The sequence below is a fragment of the Homalodisca vitripennis genome, chromosome 3 (genome assembly GCF_021130785.1).
Source record: "Homalodisca vitripennis isolate AUS2020 chromosome 3, UT_GWSS_2.1, whole genome shotgun sequence".
NCBI classification, from domain to species: domain Eukaryota; kingdom Metazoa; phylum Arthropoda; class Insecta; order Hemiptera; family Cicadellidae; genus Homalodisca; species Homalodisca vitripennis.
The window spans coordinates 166,394,639-166,420,226 of NC_060209.1; the positions used below are offsets into that span (position 1 = coordinate 166,394,639).

The window sequence follows — 25,588 nt, forward strand, 5'->3', positions numbered from 1 at the left end:
TACCAAGGCGAATCATTTCTTGTTTTTCATTAGTATATTTTTACTAGGATTTGCAAAATTTATATATATTAAGTTACACATGGGGTGAATTAATGACAAAAGTTCATATTTTGATCATTTTTATTCTTAATCAAATGTACAGTAAAAAATAAAGTATAAAACATCTTTTCATAAAAACTCATGTACATAACAACTGAACAAGACTAAACAAATTTAATTAATTTGCAATTGAAAAATCAAATAATTTTATTTTTGAATGAACAATTTTGTAAGTAAATGATAATTTTATTACTTTTAAAAATGTTATTCACCATGCAATACTTCCTAGTAAAAGGGTTTTTCGACAGATGGAGGATTACTTGTCAGAATTGTCAAAAAAGTATGATTTTTAACTTTAATAGAACATTGAGCCATAAAAGTTTTTTAATTTTTTGGTAATAATCTTGGAACTGGTAAAGGAAAAAATTATTTTAACCTGTATCAGCCCAGATAATAAAGATTGAGAATGAACATTCTTACTGTAGACACTGCTGTAACCATATGGTTACACTTGGATGTTACAGGTTAAATTTTATCAAAATATGAAAATGATGGACAAATTTAGCATTTGATTTTTCAGCAGTTGAAAATTGTATATAAAACATGACTGGGTTGAGTCACTCACTCGGGAGAGCTGATGGCCGAGCAATCTAAGGGAAAGGACTGAGAGAGTTAGAGATAGCGGAGGTTAGTGAATCCTGTCTGTGACTGATGCGCTTTTATCAGTACTGTTAACCTTGTCCTGGACTGACTCTTCCTCTTATTCTGTTTGATAAGATCTTAGCACAGGCCAGTGACTCTTAGGAATTGGGAAGATGAGATTAAAAGGGAAATCAACCTCTCCATAAGAAAAAATATACTGCTGAGTTTTGATACCGTTGTTGAGAAATTTGGATGGGTTAGGGATGATTATAAGCCTTGATAAAAAACTACTGGTTGATAGATCAACACTGTGATAACCATAGATTCTGATATTGTACGATAAAGCCAATGAATAACCACAAGACTGATGCTAAGAGGTGAAAGTAGCAGGAAGATCATTGTCCGTAACACAATCACTTCACAATGTCATTATTCAATATTTAGAACTAATAACTAATAAGGATCGTACACATTTTAGGACATTTTTCTTAGGACAGCCCTCATAAAATTAAAATAAATAAATAAAATAAAGTACATAACAGCACAAGTTATACAAATAAATTTTAAACAAATTACATGTAACATTTCTTGTACAGAAATTTAAAACTGCAACATAAGTAGATAAAGGCACATGTTTATAGTTATATACAATACTAAATATTGCCATTAATAATTATTATGTAGTATAATATCGAGCAAGACAACCATACACCTTGCAATTAGTTGAGTCTGCATACATGATAAATTACTACGGATTATTTGGAAAGATTATCCAATTTTATGAAAAATAAATGAAAACTCTCCAAAAAGTTTGTATTTAATAAGATATCCTATATTTTTTACATAGTTTTCATTGTTTTAAACATTTATCACAACGTTCTACAAGCTTTAATTGGTTGAAATCGTAGAAGTCTACCACTTGTTTTTAACTCCTCCTTTCACCCCATCTGTGACGAAGTGCTGGCTGCTAAGAAATTCCTACATATAGCGGTAAAAGTGAAAATTGCTCAGTGCCAAGTTTGCACTGTGCCATGGATGGTTTATCTGTTTCCATTCGAAAGATTTTGTTACATTTCGGATTTTAATTGAAGACTTATATCTAACATTGTCATGCAGCAACAAACCTCCGGACTTAAGTTTATTCTCAATAGTACAATAAGTGGCTGCATTTTTACTATCCTCTTGCATAAACTTAACTAACTATCCACTAAAGACTCCTTATCCATCTTAAAAACACAACTGCCATAACCTTACCTACTGAGATTGTCTGTTTGACCTTGACACTAACTGCTTCTTTACCTAAGTGAATGAAGCAGTTGATTACTGACCATCCTCACAGACTTCTAGCAATTCAACATACAAAAGCTTGAACGTTATGATAAATGAAACAAAAATTTGAACTATGCAGAAAATAGATTCAAAAAATTAGATAAAACGATTAGTAGAGAAAAATCCATAGTAATTTATTTCTTTATAACACATTGGACCTTATTTTCTAAAAAACCCTAACATTGTAACTTTCCTTTTCTTAGACTCAAATATATTTTTATCTGTAAGGAAAGTAGGAGGTGAGCACAGGTCCAATAAAAATAGTATCAAAATAATTTAATCATAAAGAGAAAATAACACAAAGTAAAGTGGTTATTATGGGAACTATGCCTTGTCTTTTAGCCTGCACTGGCTGCTCTGTTGGATTTTATGATTTCTTTTTAGATATTAGTACAGTACGATAGAGTACTAAAATTATATAAACATGTAGAATATAATAAAATTGGTGAACAATCCTACATGCGTGAAAAACCAATATAACTTATTTTTTTTGAGCCTACTTCCTGCACATCTTATTATCCCTTGATATTAGATTTTAGAAACCTAATAAATAATATAGTAAGTAAATCTCCTCATGTAATACATGATTCGTGAAAGTGTGATACAATTTAATGCAACCTCTTTTTGGACCGTTTTGCAGATAAAGAAATATTGTAACTTATTGTACACATGACTGATAATCAAAAAGAATCATTTACTTTATGGGAGCATTTTTGAGTGATTTACAGGTGACGTTACCAAACTTGGTGACCAAGGGATTGCTTTGCCACTGAGCCTCACAGGTAGATGATGTTTTCAAGTCCACCTGTAACACAACAATCTCAACTGAATCTGCTCGTTAATTTGCAATTTTATAACTTGGTCCAACATTTACCACCTCACAACATTCAAGTTCAACTTCACAGATTAAGATCAACAATGAAGAGTTTATGTAATATGGACAGGCTGACTTATGAACCCATTATAAGGTTTAATATGTGCATGTTTCTGAGCCTGTCATATGGTTCTCTCTTACGGTTGATTCTTTAATAATTTCGACTTAAGTACCCAATAAAGAATGTTGTAAACAAGTAGCACATGTTTGTATCGCGTTTTTACTTGCTGAATAATGACAGTATGCAATAGGCTTCTGTCAGCTGCTTGCAGTTATGGTGGCGGAAGTGAACAAAGCAGTGAGGATTGCTTACTAGGATGCATGTTTTTTTACGTTAATAAATGTACTTCCTTTCAAAATGTGTTTATAGTGATATGTTGTCTCAAAATTGTAAGTTGTGAGAATAACAGCTTGGGGCAGTAATATAAATTGTGAAAAAGCATGAAGAAACTCTTCTACAATACTAAGCTATATATATACTTGAACCTATGTGTTTTTTAATATTGGTAGCTTTGTTCAAAAAGTCGTGTACAGCAGTTACCATGCATACTAAGTGACTTCATCAAGGGATTAAATATGTTTAATTTGAATGAGTTATGTAATAAATTCACTATATAAATTCATTATTATATCAAATTGGAAAGTAATTTATTAAATTTGTGATTTCTTCTTTTTTCAATTTTTTTTTATTACAGGTTTTTTATTTATTTCTAAAATACATGTATATTGAGTAATAAAGTATCTTTACTCCCCAAAGTTACTCCATGAAATTCCCTATTGTGACAAAGTGGCCCTGAGAATTTTAAGACCTTTTGAACTCTCATACATTTGTAAGAGTAACTTATAAAATAAGGAGATATAAAATGAATCATAAAGAGAATAATCAATCAAAATATAAAGGCCTGCCACCCATTTGGTCTTTTATCATTTCTTTCTCATTGGTCCAAAGAGAGGAAGAAAATTATAAATGCATTACAATATTTTATTTAAACTAATAATATTATGAAAAATCTTTTAAATTTGTTCAAAAGCTTACTTGTAGTTTGTCCCAGATCTTCTTTTTCGGGTTAAGAACATCATCAGGTGAACCAGTCTCGTATCCCTCAACAAATACTCTCTCTCCTGCAGCACACTCAGATGGTGGATTAAGAGGTTCTACCTTCTTGACGTCTCCTTCTTCTCTACAAACATAATATAAAGTTTTAATTTTTTATAATTTGACATATTTACATGTCATGTATTTACACAATTAGCAACTGTCAAATATTTATTTAATTAATACCTTTTATAAACACGCTTTAGTATTTGGCTATAAAGGATGGAATGTAAATCAACATTGATATAAAATTGAGATAAATGTGAAGAATCTTACATAATTAACGGATAAATTGCCAAATTACAGATATATCTAAATTTCATTACCTTGGAGAGTTGAGTCTATTATTTTTTATTTACTGATACTTTTTTAGTTAACCCTTACAACTCATATTTCAGACCGCATCCGTCATTGCAATTTCACCGTTCCACTTGAGTGTCAGACAGCATCCGACATCGCCATGACGTCAGTTTTCTTTTATTTCCAGTCGGTCAACGATGTCTTCGATTGGTGCTGCGATCACACAGCATTCTTAGGAACTAATACTAACAACTGAACAAAAACAATCGTCATCTGCTGTTTTTTTTTTCACTTTTATTACATGAGGTCGGTGTGTTAACCTCATTTGGTGACATCATCAACTGAATGTCACTATCCTAAACATGGCACTGAATCCAACTCCATCTATATAAGATTATTTTTCGTCTGAATGGGTTTTTCACCAACAAATTTTTGTAAATGTATTTTCGAGAGACATATTTTTAATAGAATTCACACCATGGTGAAATACAAAACTTTATTGAGTATTTTTTTATATCTTAAAATAATACATAGGTATTAAGAATTTTAAATTAAATATAAGTATACATATGCCTGTAAGTAATTGCTGCTAGACAGCTGTTATTCACTATAAATATACCTAAATAAGTACGAGCTGGTAAAAGAAAATTATAGTGTAAAGGATTAGTGTTTTAACCTAGATACAGTTTACGTGCATACAGTTTTTTGTTATGTCTGTTATTTTTAGAGTGCCAAAATTAGAGGGACGCCAAACAGGCAAATCACGTCACTGTTTGCCCACGTCAAGGACTTTTCACTGTCGCCGCGCATGCCCCCTCGCCTCAGTCTCCTAGTCATGGGTTTTCCACTGTCATGGCCACATATTAATTATATCCTATAGAAAACAATCAGTAGCAAGGGACATGTGTAATTTGTAATAGTTTTGTTTTTTCTTTGTTTTTATCGTTTTAAATTTTTAAATCATATGGGGAGATGTCACCGAAACGTCGCTCCATAAGAAACACATGTAAACTTAAGGAACACTTTTCTCAGCTTTAGATTGTCCTAGAAGCTTGTAATTTTTACCACACAACAATCATGTTGTTTTGCATGCTCCGTAGCAAAATTATTACTCTATTATTTAAAAATTATTACTGTATTAAATAAAACTGTGTGTAAAGAAGAGGACTGCATAAAAAATTATAGTGGCTCAAGTGGCGGCATGGAAGGTAAAGGTGTGCTTACAATTTTTTCACGGTCAGAACAAACTCGAGGTGTTCGATATTTAAAATACTTGGGAGACGGTGACTCGAACAGTTATAATTTAGTTTGTGAAAAAAAACCTTATGGAAACTTAGTTACTGTTGACAAATTAGAATGTATCGGACACGTGCAGAAGCGGCTAGGCTCAAGGTTGAGGCGACTTAAAACTAAAATGCAAGGTGTAAAATTAGCAGATGGTAAAGTATTAGGTGGGAAGGGTAAGGGGAGATTAACTGACGCAGAAATTGATAGATTACAAAACTATTATGGACTGGCAATTAGGAGAAATGCTGGAGATGTTGAAAAAATGCAAAGAGAAGTGTGGGCGATATATTTTCACAAGAACTCAACAAACGACAAACCAGAACATGGCCTTTGCCCAACGGGAAAAGAAAGTTGGTGCAAATACAATAGATTGGCAGCAACAAATGCAAATGAAAGTTATGACCACAAAAATGCTCTTGCACCAGAAGTTTTAAAAAGTATAAAACATATATTTAGAGATTTGTCCCATAAAGATTTACTATCTAAATGTAAGCATGGGAAAATGCAAAATCCAAACGAAAGTTTAAACAACATCATATGGTCTAGGATTCCAAAGTCAACATTTGTTGGTCTAAACACATTAAGAATAGGAGTCTTAGATGCAGTAATTACATTTAATGATGGAGCAATGGCTCGTGCAAAAGTTCTTAAAGAAATGGGAATTACTCCAGGTGTCAACGCGATTGACAGATTCGCAAAAGCGGACACTGATCGATTAAAAAAAGCTGAAATTGCTGTTCTTCAACTGACAAAAGAAGCTAGGCAAAAAAGAAGATCCCAGAAGAGAAAATGTGAAGATAAGGAATCAGCAGACACTCAATCTTATGAACCTGGTGCATTTTAAAAGTAAGATTAAAAAATTTTTAGTTTTTCTTGATTTCTCGAAAGTTGTATTTTTTAACTTTAGGAACACTTTTCTCAGAACCTATAATAGATAGATCTCTGAAATTTTTTGTGCTTATATGTTGACTTAGTGCCTAGGCTGGGTAGCAAAATAACAATTTTTCCCTCATAAATTTTGCATTTATAAATTTATATTTAGAAAAAAACGTAGACTAAAAAAATACAACATTTAAAAAATTTTTTTAACTGATTATTTTTATAATAGAGTAATAATTTTGCTACGGAGCATGCAAAACAACATGATTGTTGTGTGGTAAAAATTTCAAGCTTCTAGGACAATCTAAAGCTGAGAAAAGTGTTCCTTAAGTTTACATGTGTTTCTTATGGAGCGACGTTTCGGTGACATCTCCCCTTTTAATATTTAAAATCATGTTAAAAAACTATGTGACTCAGAGTCCTGTAAAAGAGCTAAAGAAAGAAAAAAAGTAGCTCAAAAATGTTCTGCCCTGTTATTATCATGGCTTAATGTTAACGACTTGAAGGGAAAATGTGAGTAAGATATCTCAATTTTATTGTATTGTATTTCAGTAAAATGATGTCCTTCTGCATCTAAACTAAATAAAACAGTAACTTTATCTTTATTGGAATCTGATTCTTGTTAAATCCATTAGATTAGGCAAGCAGTTCACGCCCAAAAAATGCATAATATTTTTTTAACCTCCGACCAAAGGGCACTGGGTTGATACCATATGGAATCTATTTGTCAATTAAAAACCTGAGTAAAATGTTTATATGCGAGTGGGCTGTTGTTATCAAAAAACTTGCCCAGTTAGAAACAGTTAAAAAGATATACTATTTTTGTTTTATTAATTTGGCAAAAATAAACATGCAAACTGTTTTACCCACTCTGTTTTAACTGTTGATTATTCAAATAATAGATAGGATCCTGTCTGAACCGCGACAAAGGTTTGAAGCCATCCAACATATGAATGGGTTATTTGGTTTCTTGAATGGAGCTGGACTTGAAAAAATGTCTGAAAAGGAAATAAAGTACCATGCAAATGAGCTGGCTGTCACTTACAAGGATGATTTAGATAACAGCCAGTTGGAAATAAAAGTGGAAAGTTTCAAATACCACAGGTTGGATTTAAGCCGTAACATAAAAAAAGTTACTCCACTCAAACTTTTGGTATATATTTGCCTAAACAGTCTCCTTGATACCTATCCCGATATTACCACAGCTTTAAGAATTTTTCTTACAATACCCGTGTCAGTTGCATCAAATGAAAAAAGTTTTAGTAAACTGGAGATAGTAAAAAACTATATCAGAAACTTGACAGGACAACAACGATTAACCAACTTGACCATCATATCAATAGAGCACAAAATAGCTTTAACACTATCTTTTGATGATATTGTTAAAACATTTGCAGTAAAAAAGCCCAAAAAATTCATTTCAAAGTTTGTTTAGGGCTTTTAGTTTGTACAATTGATTTAATATTTATTCATTGTGAAATTAAATAATGGTAATTTGATACCTTACATAAAGCACTTATTTACCATACCTTCTTCCTATTAAAATAAGAGTATTTAAATTGTGGAAAAATGAAATAAATAATATTTATATTTTTTGGGTCATTGGTATCAGGCCTAGGTGAGGGGAGGGTGTCAAATTAAATTCTTGCCCTGGGTGAAATACAGCCTAGTTATTTCCAACATTCATTATATTTTCTTTTGATTGGAACACAAAATAATTTAAAAAAAACATTTTTTTTTACAAAAAAGTTCATTCAGTTGTGACAGTTGGGTTGCTCCTAGCTGACCACCTGCTGACAGTCGCAGTTGTATAGGCGCATTGTACATGTATATCCACATACCTTTCTATGCATCAAAAGACAAAACAACTCATAGATAATAATACTTGGTTATTAATTTATTGTCAGAGTGACAAGCATTCCAGTTTGGTTCCAGACGGGCACAAATTAATACCTTTATGTATTCCTGAATATTCACAGGACTTTTGTGAATTGTACTTTGAAATTTAATGTTATAAACTGAAATACGGATATGTTCATGAGCCGCAAATAGAGCGATTACAATAGTACGGAATTCGACATATGCTTTAAGGGTTCATTGAGTTCAGTAGAAATGTACTATTGTTAAAGCAGAAAGGTACTCACAGGGAGGCACAAAGCACCATACCACAGGACTCAATCCCTCTCATCTTGGCAGGTTTGAGGTTACACAGCACAAGCACACTGCGGCCCTGCATCTCCTCTATGGGCACATACTGCACCAGCCCACTCACTATAGTGCGAGGCTCCTTGTCACCTGGACATCAACTTGTACAGACATTTGGCGTTTCATATTATCCAGTTACTGCATTCCCAACAAAAATTTATAATATCAATCACAAAGACAACAATTTCATAATGATATTCCGAAAACCTTTGGCTTAATCACAAGTTAAGATGCTGACTGTGGGAAGTAAGGAATCACTGGCCAAAAGTACAGCTATATTCTTTAAATTAAAAATTCTTTATTTATCCAGGCAAAGTTAGGTTTACATGGTCCTTTCTTACACTCAACCTGAGTGATAGTATGGTATAAAACAAAAAGCTGTTTATAATGTTAACAAAATGCTTATGTGTAATGTAGATAATTTATTATTTTACTTAAAAAATTAAAATGTTGAAGGAATTATATACTGTGTATAACATGCTACGCCCTTTGACAATCGTGATGTGTACAGACTAAACACACATTCACATCAGCCAAGTAGCACTGTTGGAACTTATTTGACACTAAGGGTTTGTTCCAGAAGCAAATGACTTGGTAATCACAAATACATTACTTTCAATTATATACTTTTTTGAGCACTTTCAACAATTATAAGCCCAAAAAATAAACTTTGTGAAGAAATATTGCAGCACATCGGCTACACTTTTACGTTTTTGTTACCCACCTTGCAGCAGTGAACATGATCTGTTCTTTCCAAGTAAAGTTTAAAGTAATATTATTTTTGTAAGTAATACTTTTTAAAGTAATATTAGCCTGCAGTACTTACCAACATCGATTTTTTCAACGTACAAAGCATCTGCGTCAGGGTGCTTCGACACTTCAACTATCTTCCCCACTCTAATATCCAGACGATGTGGCAATATCTCATCTGCTGCAGCTAAAATCATAACACGGTACCACTTTCAATAGCAGTTGCATCACTACAAATATTTACTATGCCAAAAATAAATTTATATTAATTTTCTATTCAGTTATTTTAACTTATAATTAATATTTGACTACTGGACAGGGCAGTGTCTCATGTACTGTACTAACATCAGCAAAAGGAAGTTTGCGTAAGCTGCAGTAGTGAAGGTGTAACCGTTTCTGCTCATAAGCCGTGGAGCTACAATGAATTTAGTTCAAAATTTGTTACAAAACCACAAATGTTATTAATATGAAGATGTTTGTTTTGCCTAAGTCTCTAGCTATGAAGGAAACAAATTGAATAAACAACCTTCTTGAAAACAAAATTGTATTTGTTTAGAGTAATCAAGTGAAATTTATATATTAGAAAAGTCCTTAATGGAATGAAAATACTATGACAATAATGTTCACTTTCCCATTTTACTCTGTCAAGAAGAACACAGTAAATTGAAAATGAAATCTGTCTGAATGGAGAATAAGAACTTAGTAATTTGTCTTTTGTATAAATTATGGTTCAAGAGAAAATACTTACTTTGTTTCTTAGGAGGTGGGTAAGCCTTCTCAGTGAGCTTCTTCAAGTCTGCTGCTTCAAACTTCTTCCTTATGGGTTCCAATAACTTGTTAATATAGTCCTCAACCCCTGACTTGAGATCTCCAGGATGAAGGTCTTGCTTGGCAAATGAGTCTTCCAATTCCTGGTAGGTGTCAAATGACAGATCTCCTCCGTGAGCAGCATCTCTTTTAATAAGGAACTCTAAAATAAGTAAACACGTATGTAACTAGTAGTGAATCTGTGCTCTTGCGTAGAAGCTAAATTTCTATATCTATATGGGAAAAATTTTAAATGTCTTCTCTAGATAAGGGACACAATATTTTCAAATGACAACATCAATTTGAGATTTTTCATTTGAAAGAGAACAAATAACAATGAAAAGCAGTTTGACTTAAAATGTAGTAGTTGTTCTTACATATCTATAAAAGGATTAAATATAGGCATCTAATAAACATCAAAATGATTCACTTTTTATTTCCTAGTAATGTATCACTATAAAGGTTTGTTATTTAAAACTTCAAAACTTCTCAAGTGGAATTCCACACCCCACTTAGGGGAACATCCTCTAAAAGTTTTGAATTAAGAGATAAAGTAGGTCCTATTACAAAGTTATATTGCCCAAGTTTCCTCTTTAAATATACAACCATTCAAAGACTAGTAGAAAGGGTGTAGATTTTTCAATCATCCTGTATAAATTATGTATATTATGTTTTTCAACTATCAGATTTTGTTGCAGTTTCAAATAACCCCATTATTTAGTTCAGAGTGAAGTTCTATTAATTATGTCTACAAATGTTAAAACTCAATTAAGAAAACGTAAACTTAAAGAAAAACTAGATGGTTTACTCACTCTCCCCAGGCTTGAAGAGACTGAACACCACGTGCTTGGCAAATGCCAAAACTCCATTGTCTTCTACATTGCCTGGCTCACAGAATGCCTTCTTCAGTTTTTTCTTGACAGCTGCCGGAGCGTCTAGCAGATCAATCTTGCTGTCCTCTTCTGAGGATGACATTTTACCTCCTGCCAGACCAGGAACTGAAAAAAGCCATCAAATAAGGCTTTTATAAAATTATAATATTGTTAAACCCCAGAACTGGCTAAGCTGTAAATTATGACGCATTTTATTCACTTTTCAAATGGCAGAATGGATAGCGCCAAACTCAAAAAACATCATTATTTTGCCAATTACGTTGTAATTCAAGCTAAAAGTTATATCACTTTAATTGGCAGAGTCCACATTTTATTTATTTTCTATTTAAAATTCCTTTTTTTCGATGACTAGTCGTTAAAAAACCAAAGACTCATACACGCTTGACATGAGTTCACCAATTGTCATTGTTTGCATCTGCTGTTTTAGTTGTTCCGTTCTTATTTTACATTTCTTGTTATGCTGTGATCCGCAATGGATCATGATTTGCCTTTAGTGATGATCTACGATTTTTATTGAGCAATTGTCAAGTTTTGGTAGCAGAAATGACTTGGAATACATATTTCTACTTTTATTCGTCTTCTATGGCAGCGATTTTTATTGAAGAATTTTAATTTTATTTGTATATATTATAACTTTAAAATGTTTATACATATTTACAAAAATCTATCATTTTATATATTTTGGATTTTAATATAAAAGATTAGTATTGCTCTATGAGTTTATCTTAAAAAAGTTTTTCTAACAAGTTTTTACTTATGTGTATCAAAATCTACATTATAAAGAGAAAACCATTTTGAATTATATTTATATTATACAGCTTATATGTCTGTGAAACATGGTGTACAGCAATTTATGTCTTGCTGTGAAAAGATTAATATGGTACGAAAAATATTTTTTCAATAGGTAGCAACAGGTGAAAAGATGATAGATCAAGAGAAAACTGTCATTCATTAAGTTTTTTACAGCATAATTCTTCGCAATATTATTATAATCCTTTCTTTCTTAAAGGCACTTCCACCTAGGTATAATAAAAATAACTGGCCAAAAATCTTATGTCTGTTAAAATGTAGTACTCTCAAAAGTATTAATTCCTCGTAGTTCTTGAGTAGCTACTGAGTCATTTAATTAGTAGCATCTATTCGTATATTTTGTCACTAAAGATTAATTCAAATTTATATGAAAGTACATTATTTTACTCACCCATTGGATTCATCAAATGTATTCTTTTTGTGTAACCCAAATTGGGAAGGTATTTTTCGGCAAGCGTGAATATTTTTCTTTGGTCCACCCCACCAAATTGGGCATCAACCTTGAGGTACTCCTCATCAAGAGCCTGCAATCCTATAAGAACAAAACAAATATGCAATCTGTATAGACAGCCACAGAATAAACAGTACCACTATTGGACATAGAAAAGTATTCCTAGAGAGAACATCGAGAGTTTTACCAGGATACAAGAGTCCGGAGAGTAATGGGTGTTCCACTTGTTTGACGACTTCTGCACCAGCTTTCTTGGCATCATGCTCAGTTATCACTGAACTAAGTCTGTATACGTCCAGAGTGTATTCCCTTTAACAAAAAGATTACATATAAAAATTAATATCTATGTTTATAATAAAAATATTTATGTTCATTTTTCTTTTAAAATAAAATTTGAGTTCACCACATTAAAAAAGTTAATATAAAACTTTGGTTTGTATAATTGTTTTAATTAATGAATATACTGTTAACTTTGTCTTTATTAATTTTCATAGTACGAAGGGTTTTTTTTTAAACCTCCGATCTCACACCACGACGGCTAGTTATAGTGACATTAAGTGATAGTGTTGTACATTGGTGGTGTATAAAGCTTCTGCTATGACATTTCTTGAATTGATCCTTGAATTTCACATTTGAGACTTTGCCATCTTCAAACTTTTGATGTGATTCAATTACATCACCAATACTCATGTTTTCTTCGCAAACTCGGTACATTTTCCAATGGATTTCTGCTGCACTATACCCTTCTGCTTGCGGGAAATAAATAGCACTTCTCAATTTACGTTTGGCAGGATAATCAATAGAGATGGTCATGTTTATGCGACTGCAGCTCAGCGCAAACTGACTACTTGAACTCGACAGTGACAAATGTTGTGGAGGGGAAGATGCATAATCGACTACTGTGCACACCACGGATCTCTGTATAAGATTCACATGTCTGTCCGTCTTGGCGTGAGATCGGAAGTTGAAAACAAAAAAGACCCTCCTATAAGGCTAACACTTTAAGAGCGGATTATGTTTCAAAACATCATAACGAAACTTCTAGAGAATGAGGTTAATGATTTCAATTTAATTATAACAATAATGCATTAATATAACATTGTAATGCAATGGTCTTATCTGAACGGGTTTTGCTCACTAGTGTTATCTGTAAGAATGTTACTAACACAATATACCGTTAGAAGGCATAAACTGTATTTATTCAGCTTGTTTATAACATAGAATCTTTAAGCTTTCCGTCAGTTTTTCTTTTGTAGGCTTAACTAACTTAAACATAACAATTTTTTGGTACAGTAAACAGAAAATTGTTATGTATACAAAAATGTGTTAAATTATATGGTTAGTGTGTTTAAATTACTTTGGTTGTAATAAAATCTGTTTCATAAACATATTTTCTTACAACATGCACTTAAAAAGAATTATTCCATACCAGTATTCAAACTTTTAAGACAGTGCAATCATTTTAGTACTATGAGAATAATAAAGTAAGAGATTTTAGCATGAAATTATTTTTTTAGTAGATTTGTTTGAGTACTAATGTTTATAAAACCACTAAAAATGGCCAATACTCATTTAAAATACATGTTTAAATAAATTAATGCCTAAAGTATTAAAAGCTTAGTATAGTACAATTTTTTTGTTTGAAATTTGTTATTGACAATGGATAATTTGAAAGAATAATGGGATTTTGGACATTTGCCATTGTTATATATTATTAAAATAGAAAACAACTGTTCAAGGACTGTAATCTAACTTTTGGAGGATTGTAATCTAACTTTTCAAGGTAATAGGGGAGTTTAAAAATATTTCTAGTCTATCTATATTGTAAGAATATCTAGAAATCTGTTACAGAATACATTCTGTAAGTGGTCTTACTTGGATAACTGATATTCTGTGCCTCGCACAAACTTTAGCTTGTCAAGAGGCACTCCAATTGACTCCAACATGGCTTTGATGCTATGTTCATAGTACTGAGTCCTGAGAGATAAAAGCTCCCAGGGTGCTTTCATGTTGTCCAGGTAAGCGTGCAAGTCAGCAAACAGAATTGTTACCTGGAAAACAACAGCACAGTGTTTGAATAATGTAATAAATATAAAAATGTATTTATAACTAGTTGTTACCCGCAGCTTTGCATGCAAATCTTTAGAACAGAAGTCCTTATATTAATCCTTAGTAAAAGCAATTATGATGTAATATGATGGGAGTCCTATACAAATTTTAAAACGTAAGTTGATTGTAATCAACAAGTCTTTTCACAGTGGCGTCTTCCCATCTGCACTCAAGATAGCAAAAGTGTACCCTAAACTTAAGAAAGGAGACCAAACTCATCTAAATAATTGTAGGCCAATATCAATCCTGCCCACTTTCTCAAAAATAATCGAAAAAATTGCCCTAAAAAGACTAGTAGAACATCTCACTCGCCTTAACCTCTTAACTCCAAATCAGCATGGATTCATCAAGGGCAGGTCTACCAGCACGGCTATCATAGACCTGGTTGAGTATGTCATTGACCAAATCGACAACTGCAAATACACCTCAGCTGTCCTACTGGACTACTCTAAAGCCTTTGACTGCCTAGGGCACGATATTATCCTAGCTAAACTTCAGTCAATGGGAATTTAAGGAATTGCAAACAGGTGGTTTGACAGTTACCTGACTGGCAGAAGTCAGCTAGTGGAGCTGAGGCACAATATCAATGGAGTCTCTCAAGCTACAAGGTCTGGGCTACTGCCCCTAACAAGAGGAGTTCCCCAGGGATCGGTGCTTGGGCCTGTACTTTTTATTTTGCTGACCAATGACTTCCCCAATATAATTAAGGACTACAGTACAGCAGTAATGTATGCGGACGATACAACACTGCTTTTTCAGAATGACGATCCTGAAGACCTAAGCATAAGCGCATATATGCTTATGCTTAATAAGCATATAATATCCCTTAATATGACGTATGAGTACTGCTCGATGAATGATTTGGCTGCAAACCCATCCAAAACCAAACAAATAAACTTTGGAAGACGGGGAAGCCAAATTCCTCCTCTACCTGATGTTACTCAAGTAGAAAAAACAGAACTTTTGGGAATTACCTTGGATGCCAATCTCACCTGGGGACCACACATCAATGCTCTCTGCAAAAATTCAACTCTGCAGTCTACGTAATACGCAGAATTAAGCATATATGTAGTCTTGACTCAGCAAAAGTAGCCTATCACGCTCTCTTAGAAACTCATGTAAGGTATGGCATTATAGTGTGGGGCAGTACATCAGCCTATAACCTCAAGAGAGTGTTGACAGGGCAAAAGCTAGCAGTCAGAACCCTAGCCAACCTGGGACCACGTGACAGCTGTAGAGATGCTTTTAAGGAATTAAAAATTAAAACTGCCACAGCAATCTACATTCAAGAATTAATCCTCCGCGTAGACCGACTTGGTCTCCCCAACAACATCAGAATACACCATTACAACACCAGACATGCGTCAAGAATCCCAGTCACTAGACACCTTACGGCCCTTCATGACAAGAAATCCACTTCTATTAGTGCCAAACTGTACAACCTTCTTCCTGCAGACTTTAAACGAGTGACAAGTGATGCCTTGAAACGCAAGCTTAATGCCTGGTTGACCGAGAATCCAGTCTACACAGTGGAGGAGTTTATAAGAAAACTGCCATAAAGACTATATCTTTTTATTCTGATTTCCATTGGGAAAACACGTACTGTCATTGTATGTATGTATTTGTATTAACTGACACTATTACTGTTCTCAAAGTCCATGTAATAAAGAATTTTGATTTCTGATTTCTAAGTAGGTATACATCAGGTAGATATTATTTAAGTTCATGGTAAATAGTATCAGAGTTTAACTTAATTATTACATCGTGTTTGGTACGTGTAGGAGCATTTCTGGTTCTAATTAATTATAATAATAATAATAATAATAATAACGTCTTTATTTAGCAAGCGTTCTTCAAAGTAAGACTCTGGTTTACAAGACAACTTTTGTCATAACTTACAGGTAATATTACATAAATTAAAGGTAATAATAGTTATTCTAAATGATATAAAATTACATAATTATTCTAACTTATAAAAATTATATAAAAAATCTCTTTAACATGATTTTTAAATGTACTATAACTAAGGGTCTTTAAAGCAGGGGGCAAAGCATTATATATTTCAGGTCCAAAGTAGCTAAAACCTTTCTTGCCAATTTCTAGGCGGACCCTAGGCAAATGAAGTAGGCTGTCCTGCCGAGTACTGCGAGAATTTATTTCATGTCTAAAAATAAGTTTATTCCTGAGATATTTAGGTTTGCCAGTCTGAAGAACCCTGTGGATTAGTTGGGCAGTCTGTAAGTCACAGCAATTTCCAATTGATAGTATCTTAGAGCTTAATCTAAATTCACTGATGTGATCAAATTTCTTGAGATTATAAACAAATCTCAGAGCTCTGTTTTGCAATCTAGTAAGAACCGTGACATACTCCTGAGACAAACAACGAGCAAAAGATGGAAGAGCGTAATATATAGTGGGAAAAATTATTGAGCGGACAATTTCTAGCTTAGAAGACACACAGGCAGTACTTTTACACATCTATAAAGGGTTTTCAGTTTGGTCACAACGCTGTTACATATGGATTTTACATGGTTCGCAAAATCAAGATTGGAATCCAAAGTAACTCCAAGGATTTTTAGAGAACTGTTCATAACTAAAGGTTTGCCATCCAAAGTGACTAAAACTGACTAATGCAACCATGTGGCTGACAGTTCAGAGATGATCCCACCTGCAAAACAGCACATTTATCCGAGTTAAGCAGAAACCCATGATCATCCGACCACGACTTTACCCTATCCAAATCTGAATTTATCTTCCTTACAGCCTCTGCTCTCTCTCCAAAGGATTGTAAGACAATAATAGCTGTGAGTCATCTGCATAACAATGAAGAGAGAGCAGAACTCCAGCTGGTCTTTCAAGTCTGCAGTGTATACAAGAAAGAGTATTGGCCCCAGGCAACTACCTTGCAGGACACCAACAAAACGGGGGCAACGCAGGAGACAGCCGACCATCAACTTTTGTTCGCTGGGTTCTCCCAATAAATACGACGAGAACCATCGGACTGAATTTTCGTCAAAAATGATAGAATTTAAGCTTAGCTAATACAAATCGAAATTAACCGAATCGAAAACTTGCGAAAAGTCTAATCCCGTAATCAAGCTCTGAAAAACCCTATCCCTAGCAGAAAGCAGGTCATCAGTGACATTGAGAAGAGCGGAGCAGGTGCTAAAACCCTGTCTAAAACCTGATTGTGCTTCAGGCAGTAAATCCTCAGATTCCAAGTAGCTGACCATCTGCTCTGACACAACCCTCTCCAGTATTTTAGAGACGACCGGGAGGATCGATATTGGTCGAAACTGAGAAATCGAAGTAGGATTGTTAGTTTTCGGAAGAGGGATCACTACAACTCTCCTTCCAGCAGGAAGGAAATTTCCCAGAAGTTAGAGACACATTGATTAGATGGGTGATTGCTCCAATACAAAAAGGGCTTAAGCCTCTGACCATAGCGATGGATATTTCCGTCCACGCCAAAAAGCAGTACTTAAAATGGTGTTCATAAGCTCCCTCACCTTTTGCTCAGACACGCGCATAAAGGTGAAAGGGGAATTTACACCTGCACACATATTTTGGCTAAAGAAACTCAGTTTATCCAATGCTTATGTTTTCGTCCACAACCCATGGTTGAAAAAATAGTCATTCAGCTCTTTAGGTGAAAATTGATGAGGTTTTTCTTCATTTGCATTCAGAATTCCACCAGCCCGCAACGTAGCCCAAAACTTCTTTGTGTTTTTTATGTTTAAATTATCGGCGAAAAACTTCTTTTTCGCCAATCTTACAGCCACATTGAGTGCGTTACGAGCCTTACAGTATTTCGAGTCTCGATTCTTGGGTTTTTAGGGAAAGATAGACATTTTTACACCTATCTTCTTTTTTGTGTAAGGTCAATCAGGTTGGAGTCCCTCCAAGGAGCTTTTTTTCCTGGTTATTCTCTTTCGCACCATAGGGGCACACACGTCAAAAGATTTGAATAATATTTGAAGTTAAATTATTAGTGATGTCATCTACGTCTTCCAGGGTTATTATGTCTTCCAACAAAAACTAGAGGCAATCTCAATAAACTTCTCATAATCAAAATCTCTAAAATTGCGATATGATATGAACTTAACCTTGGATTTCGGTTTCTCACATAACACGTCACAGTATATCAGCTTGTGGTCGGTGATACGTTTACCATTGTGCTCCAAGATATTGGAGGTGTCGACTATTCCTACATCTGGATTAAAAATTCTTATCTACAATTATGACGTCAATAAGAGACGATGTACTCTCAGTGATGCGAGTGGGTTCCCTAACTATTTGGACGAGACCCAAAGATTGAATTAATTTTTTTCGAGATATTTCACATCTGCTCTTCTCCTGTCCAGGAAAATTCACATTCAAGTCACCCAACAAAATCACTGAGTCTACCTCGGGTGACATGTCAATAAACAAAGCATGAATCAAAGAACTTATGCAAGAATATGGCGCAGCTGGTGGTCTATATGCAATACAGACACATAGCTTCTGACCCTTCAGACAAACCAAGCCACATATATATTCAATGTCAGTATCCACGTTGAGAAGTCTAACAGGAGTAAACTTAATTAATGCACCTTACATACAGAACTACACCTCCTCCACGACCCATCAGAGACGGCCTATCGCAACGATGAAGTGTGTAGCCCGGCACATCGAACACATACGAGGGAACATCAGCGGATAGCCATGACTCAGAGACCCCAACAAGTCAAATTGAAAATCATCAACAACCGAACACAACTCTGCAAAACCTGTGTTAAGCGATCTAAAATTTACATTGCGCTACTCTACAACAAGTGGCAGTCGTTCGATCTCGTTTCCCGACTGGATTATACTCACCGGGGCACAATCATTAACAGGAGACACCTGAGGACTGGGACAGGATGACATCCGGAGCAATCTCACTTCCACACCGGGCGTGACAGGCCTCATAGACTATTTTCAGTGACTGAAAAATCAACTCCCCCATACGATTATTCCCGTTTCGATTGAGGTGTCTCCCGTCACGGGAAAGATGATAGTTTCGGATAACATCGCTGTTGTTGAGAAACTCAACATTGAAGTTATTGCACATGAGCATTAACTGTTCATTTAAGTGGAAAAGTGCTTGCTTTTTGATATCCCTCCTTGTAATAATACTATTTAAAATAAACAGTAGCATTAGGAAAAGTTCTTTTGGCAGTACTCAACAGGTCCGCGAATGCGTGGAGCACCGCTCTCTTGCCACAGCCCCCATTGTATCCAGGGCCACCGTTGTATCCGCGAACTAGGTTATTAGTTCCAACAAAAATGTATATTATCTCAGGTTGTGCTGATTTATACTTACTGATCTTATCTCTGATGTGAGATATTCTAGCCCCTGGATTTATATCCACAATAGCCCTCTCTCTTCACATTTTTTCCCCGAATAACGTAAAAGAGAATCACCGATCAGCAAAACATTGGACATGGTCTTTTCCTGATATGTTAAATTTAATTCCTCTCTAGACTCAGCACTGACTTTGCCACTAGAAACCTTTTCTCTTGGCAAGGAAACATTTCCACGAGCAAAGGTTTCTTTACCTCCTTTAAAGTTACTATTCTTAGTTAACTTAACTGCCAATTTAGGTTTGTTTACTGACTTCTGATACCATTTCCCTGATGCATTGCATACTGTTGTGTAATTTACACTATTTTATACTATATATTATATAATTATATATTATATATTATATATATTATATATTATATAATTATATACATAACGTCACAGCTGAATCTGCCTTGTCATCCCGATCAAGAAAACACAAATCTCTGAAACTTACTTCGGTCAAAAAGCGTATATTTCCTGTCATATATTTCAGGTCTAAGATATTTCCAGTACCATAGTAGAGTTTGCCTTGTTCTGACGAAGAAAAAATATATATACTTATACAGGGCCGAGATGCCTACTTCGGTTAAAAAGTGCCTACTTAAAACCGTTTAAATTCAGTTTCCCACTATGTCACAGTTTAGCTTACCATATTGCCTCAATAAAAATACTGTATAATATGTTTGATTATCTGTTTCTCGGAAATATATTTTGGTCAAAATCGTGTTGACATAGTTGAGTTTGCCTTGTCCTGAAGAAAATACACACATAAGTAGGACTGAAAAGCCTATTACGACCTAGGGGGAAGTCCTACCTACTTCTTATGCACTTTCGGTATAAGGGGGAAATCCTTATTAAGGTTATGCAACATTCCAAAATAATCGTTATTAAAGTTTTGCATTACACTTGTTATTTGAACTGTAGCCAGGGAGAGAATGAATCGTTGAGGCATGTTAGTATTCATTTCTCTGTTTTTCCATTAGCCATTGTTAAAATGTAATATCATACTGTCAAGGAAGCCCACCAGTTTAAAGTAACTTGTGTTAAAACATTCATAATCATTGTTCATTAAGATTAGTTTTATAACAGTTTTTAATGCATTAGATGATTTTAATTCGTCACTGACGTAATCTGGAGTAAAATTTATACATTAATGTTTTATTTACTATCTGCATTACACTACCGATCAAGCACTGTTTACTTATTATTGATAAAATTTCAATGTAAACAGATGTTTCAGAAAGTTTGTCAAACTATAGCTATTAACAGCTGTTTAGTGCCAGTTTAATTTGAATTATGAAACGTAAAAACTACAATTTTTTCTGAATTCCAAAATATTCCAGGTAACTTATCTTAACTTTTTCTTTATAAAAACTTCCTCGGATTTCAATGGACATTTTACTGTTACGTTTTTACAAACTAAATAATTCTTATGTGGGTTTACAAATAAGCAACACGATTATTAGTTACCATTAATAATGTTTATTAAAGCTAATTTACAATAAGGACAAATAATTACTTTAATTGAAAGAAATTACTATTTACAATTATTACTATTAATTACAACTCCAATAATTACAATTACTATTATTAATATTTGCTAAATGACTAAGATGGCTTCTGCAAAACTAATATTATTTGCAATCACAAATATAGCTAATTAACAAGTGGCTTTACTGTCTCTTCTGCTTAAGTCCAATTTGCTTACGGTTTTCCCCGGTGTCGTATCCTTCCACAGGAGTTGTCCAATACTGCGCTGAATCTTCCGGTCGATCCCACGATGCGACGATTCTCACAGCAGTATCTCCGCAGGCACTCACTATCACAGGATCCGTGTCACGACACTCACTACAACTGCCTCACTGGTACTCACAACTCTCCCGGCTCCCCAGTAGACGGCCTTATATAACCTTCTAGCATTCTTGCTAGAAGGGTCTATACCGTGGGCTCTGGAAGGTCTAGAAGATTCCGGAGTCAATGGGCAGTGAGTCTTTTACCAGGAAGACTGCTCTAGACTTTCTATTGTCATCAGCCTATTCAGAAGAAAGGACTGGCCCAGCCATTTATGAGGGTGTTGATGGCTCTCGCAGAAGGATTTATGGCGGTCCCTTACGTCAACAGCCAGGCCGCCACCCGCAGACGCCGCGCGACGGCCAGCTCCGTGACACTGCCCTCTCCTTAAGGCTGATCGTCCCGATCAGTGTTGGAACCATGGTAAGACGCTAGACGATCTAGGTGGACGACGAGCATCTTGCCTCTTGGGTGTCTTTTTGGATTCGGTAGACCACGTCGTTGATTCGTGTCACCACACGATAAGGTCCAATCCAGTCCTGTTTGAAGCTTTGGGCACCTTCCCTTCCTCCGCAGGGGACTGTAGAGCCAAACCCAGTTGTTCTCCTGGAATCCAGCTGAGTTGGCTAGTCGGTCGTAGCGAGCCTTCATACTGTCACTGACGACCTTCAGGTGCTGGCGAGCAAACTTCGTGAGTGTCGTGCAATTGATCAACGAGTTCCGAGGCGAAGTCAGTCGCTGGCCTCTCCTTGTCAGGTGGTAGGCCGAACATGAGATCACTTGGTAGCCGAAGTTCTCTTCCGAAGACCATTCTTGCTGGGGTAACACCAGTTGTTTCATGGCTAGAAGATCTGTAGGCCAGCAGAAAAACTGGCACCTTCTTTATCCCAATCCCGCTGGCTGGTGGAGACAACTTTCCTGAGATGACCGACGAGAGTCTTGATGTATCTCTCAACCATCCCATCGGATTGCGGGTGAAGCGGGGTTGTCCGTGTCTTATGCACTCCCAGACGCTGAAGAACATCCCTCATCAAGATAGAACCGAAGTTCGTCCCTTGGTCGCTGTGTAGCTCACGGGGTACCCCGTACCGGCAGACGAAGTCGTTCACCAAGCATCCTGCCACAGTAGATGCCTCCTGGTTTGGTATGGCGTATATACTTCTGGCCATTTCGTGAAGTAATCACATGGCCACCAGGAGATATTTATTCCCTGCGTCTGTCACGGGAAATGGTCCAGCGATGTCGATGGCGATCCTCTCGAAGGGTGATCCAACGTTGTACTGCCGCATCCTGCCTCGACTTCTTGTTTGAGGGCCCTCGGCTTCCAGCACATACATCACATTGACGGCACCATTTCTCAACATCAGCCCTAAGGTGCAGCCAGTAGAGAACCGTTGTCGCAACTTTTCCACTGTCTTGTTGACACCAAGATGACCTCCAGACGCTCCGTTATGCAAACTCCATAAGGACTTCCCACCTCTTACTTCTTGGGAGTACGATCTGTTCGATTTTTCCTCTTCCCGTTAGGAGCTTCCCAGATCCTTATTAGTACTCCGTTCTTGATCTTCATAGAGTCCCACTGTGCCCAGTAGGCTCTTGTATAGGTGATCTCTAGCCGCGATGTGCTTCCCAACTAGGTCGAGTTCCAGCTTCCACCTCTCGCAGGAGTGGTCCGATCTCCGTGTCTCCTAGCTGCTCGTTCCGAAGTTCACTCATTTCCCATCCACTAGCAGGCTCCACGGTGACACAACGTACTTCTGCCGAAGGATTCTTTTCTTCTACCTTGGAGCAGTGCTTACAGCCTTCTGGACAAGGACGACGTGAACAGAGCATCAGCGTTGGAATGTTTTTCTTCCCTTGTCGGTGTTCAGACGTGAAGTTGTACTCCTGAAGCCGCTGCACCCATCGCGCTGTCTGCCCCTCCAAGTTCTTGAAGTTCAGTAGCCAAGTCAGGGCGGAGTGATCTGTCCTTAAATGGAAAGGTTGTCCATAGAGGTATTTATGAAAGTGTTCTAGGGACTTCACGACTGCTAGCAGTTCCCTCCTTGTGACGCAGTAATTCCTTTCGGCCTTAGATAGTGTTCTGCTGAAATAGGCTACCACGGTTTCCTGGCCATCCTGAACTTGCGAGAGTACTCCTCCTATGCCCACGTCGCTGGCGTCAGTTGTCGACAATGAACTTTTCTCCAAAGCGAGGGAATCCCCAAGATCGGAGCACTACAGAGAGCAGTCTTGAGTATCCCAAATGCTTCACTCGACTCTGAGGTCCATTCAAACTTGCGCTGTTCTTCCGTGAGCTTGGTCAGTGGCTTAGCAATATCGGCATAACCCTTCACGAAGCGGCGGTAATAGGTGCACAGGCCCGAGGAAACTTCTTACCTCATGTTTGTTACGTGGTGTGGGCCATTCCTTTATCGCTCGTATCTTCTCTGGATCCACAGAGACTCCTTTCTGACGAGACTACATGTCCGAGATAGTTTACCTTATTTTTAAATAAGTTGCACTTCTTTAGGTTAAGCTTCAAGTTGGCAGAACGAAGCCTTATAAAGATCTTTTCCAGGTTCTGAAGATGGTCTTTAAATGTCTTTCCAATGACTATGATATCCATCCAGATACACTAGACAGGTTTCCCAAGTTAGACCTCTAAGCACGTTCTCCATTAATCTCTCGAAGGTAGCTGGTGCATTGCATAGTCCAAAAGGCATCACGGTGAACTGCCACAGTCCGTTTCCATTCCCTATGGAAAATGCCGTTTTCTCCTTGTCCTCTGGAGCAATCTCTACTTGCCCAGTACCCACTCTTCATGTCCAGGGTCGAGAAGAACTTGCCGCCTCCCAGAGCATCCAGTGTGTCGTCGATCCGCGGTTAAAGGGTAACTGTCTTCTTGGTGACGTTATTGAGTAGTCGGTAGTCCACGCAGAAACCTAGAAGTCCCATCCTTCTTCTTCACTAGTACCACCGGCGAATTCCATGGACTGCTGGAAGGCTCGATCACCCCCATCTCGCTCCATCTCCTTTGTTATTTGCTCAGCTTCCTCCCTCTTCGCCCAGGGTAGTCTCCTAGGAATTTGGCGGATTGGTTGTGCGTCTCCAACATTTATCTTGTGCTGAACTACAGTCGTCCTGCCCTCTTGGCCCTTGTAGCAGTTTCGAAAACATCCTGGTACTCTGTTATTAACTTAGCTACTTGTTTAGTTTGTTCTAAGTCCATTCCCTTGCAAGCATCTCTCACAAATTTAGCTATGTCTTCTGGAAGATTCTTGTGGCAGGATGCTGTCTGTCTAACAGATTGCGATACAGAAGAAAACTGAGTAACAGGTACCTAAGAGCTTGCCTTGTTTTAAAGTAACGGATAGTCGTTTAAGTTTCATTATGCAGACTGGAACTTCCCTGGAAGATTGAAAACAGTGTCTTCCCTACAAGGACACCTCGGCCAAGCTCCTCTTCGTTTACAGCTGGGTCTAACATTAAGTTCTGTCCTTCCGGTACAGTTCTGTCGACTTCTGCTCTCACGATCTTCTGAGCACGATGAGATGGCAGTGTGGTATCTTTTAATAACCGCACCGAAGAAGTAAGATTTTTTCTAAGCTGAAGGACGACTTCTCTTCTCCGCCAACAGTCGTCACCCCTTTCTTGAGGTCTAATTGAAGGCCAAGTTTCATCATTACGTCCATGCCGAGTATAACGTCCTCCTCGATGATGTTAGCAACGAGAGTGCGATGTTTAAAGCATGTACTCCCGATGCAGAAGGTGGCAACTGTCTCCCCGTGAACACTGGCCAAGTCCCCAGTCGCAGTCCTCAATGTCCAGGTTGTTGGAGTGACTTTATTGGGAGGTGAACAAACATCTCTATTTACTATGGTCATCGGTTGCCCCAGTGTCCTAGTAGAAGGCTTCTGGGCTTCCCGTTGACTAATCATCTATGTAGAGGCTGTTAGTCTGTCCTGACAAAGATGCC

General features: G+C 36.4%; 1 protein-coding gene across 2 annotated transcripts in view; it reads right to left on the reverse strand.

Moving 5' to 3' along the window:
* Positions 1-102: 102 nt before the first annotated feature.
* Positions 103-25,588, reverse strand: part of LOC124357751 (tyrosine--tRNA ligase, cytoplasmic) — a 29,957-nt gene continuing 4,471 nt past the window's right edge. For both annotated transcript variants that reach the window (XM_046809784.1, XM_046809783.1), the window contains exons 3-11: positions 14,238-14,413; positions 12,550-12,671; positions 12,303-12,443; positions 11,021-11,206; positions 10,150-10,371; positions 9,478-9,588; positions 8,591-8,741; positions 3,921-4,065; positions 103-2,815 (exon numbers count right to left, since the gene is read on the reverse strand). In XM_046809784.1, coding sequence (XP_046665740.1) covers positions 2,705-2,815; positions 3,921-4,065; positions 8,591-8,741; positions 9,478-9,588; positions 10,150-10,371; positions 11,021-11,206; positions 12,303-12,443; positions 12,550-12,671; positions 14,238-14,413 — 1,365 coding nt within the window. In that variant the 3' untranslated portion in view covers positions 103-2,704. The remainder of the gene's footprint in view (positions 2,816-3,920; positions 4,066-8,590; positions 8,742-9,477; positions 9,589-10,149; positions 10,372-11,020; positions 11,207-12,302; positions 12,444-12,549; positions 12,672-14,237; positions 14,414-25,588) is intronic.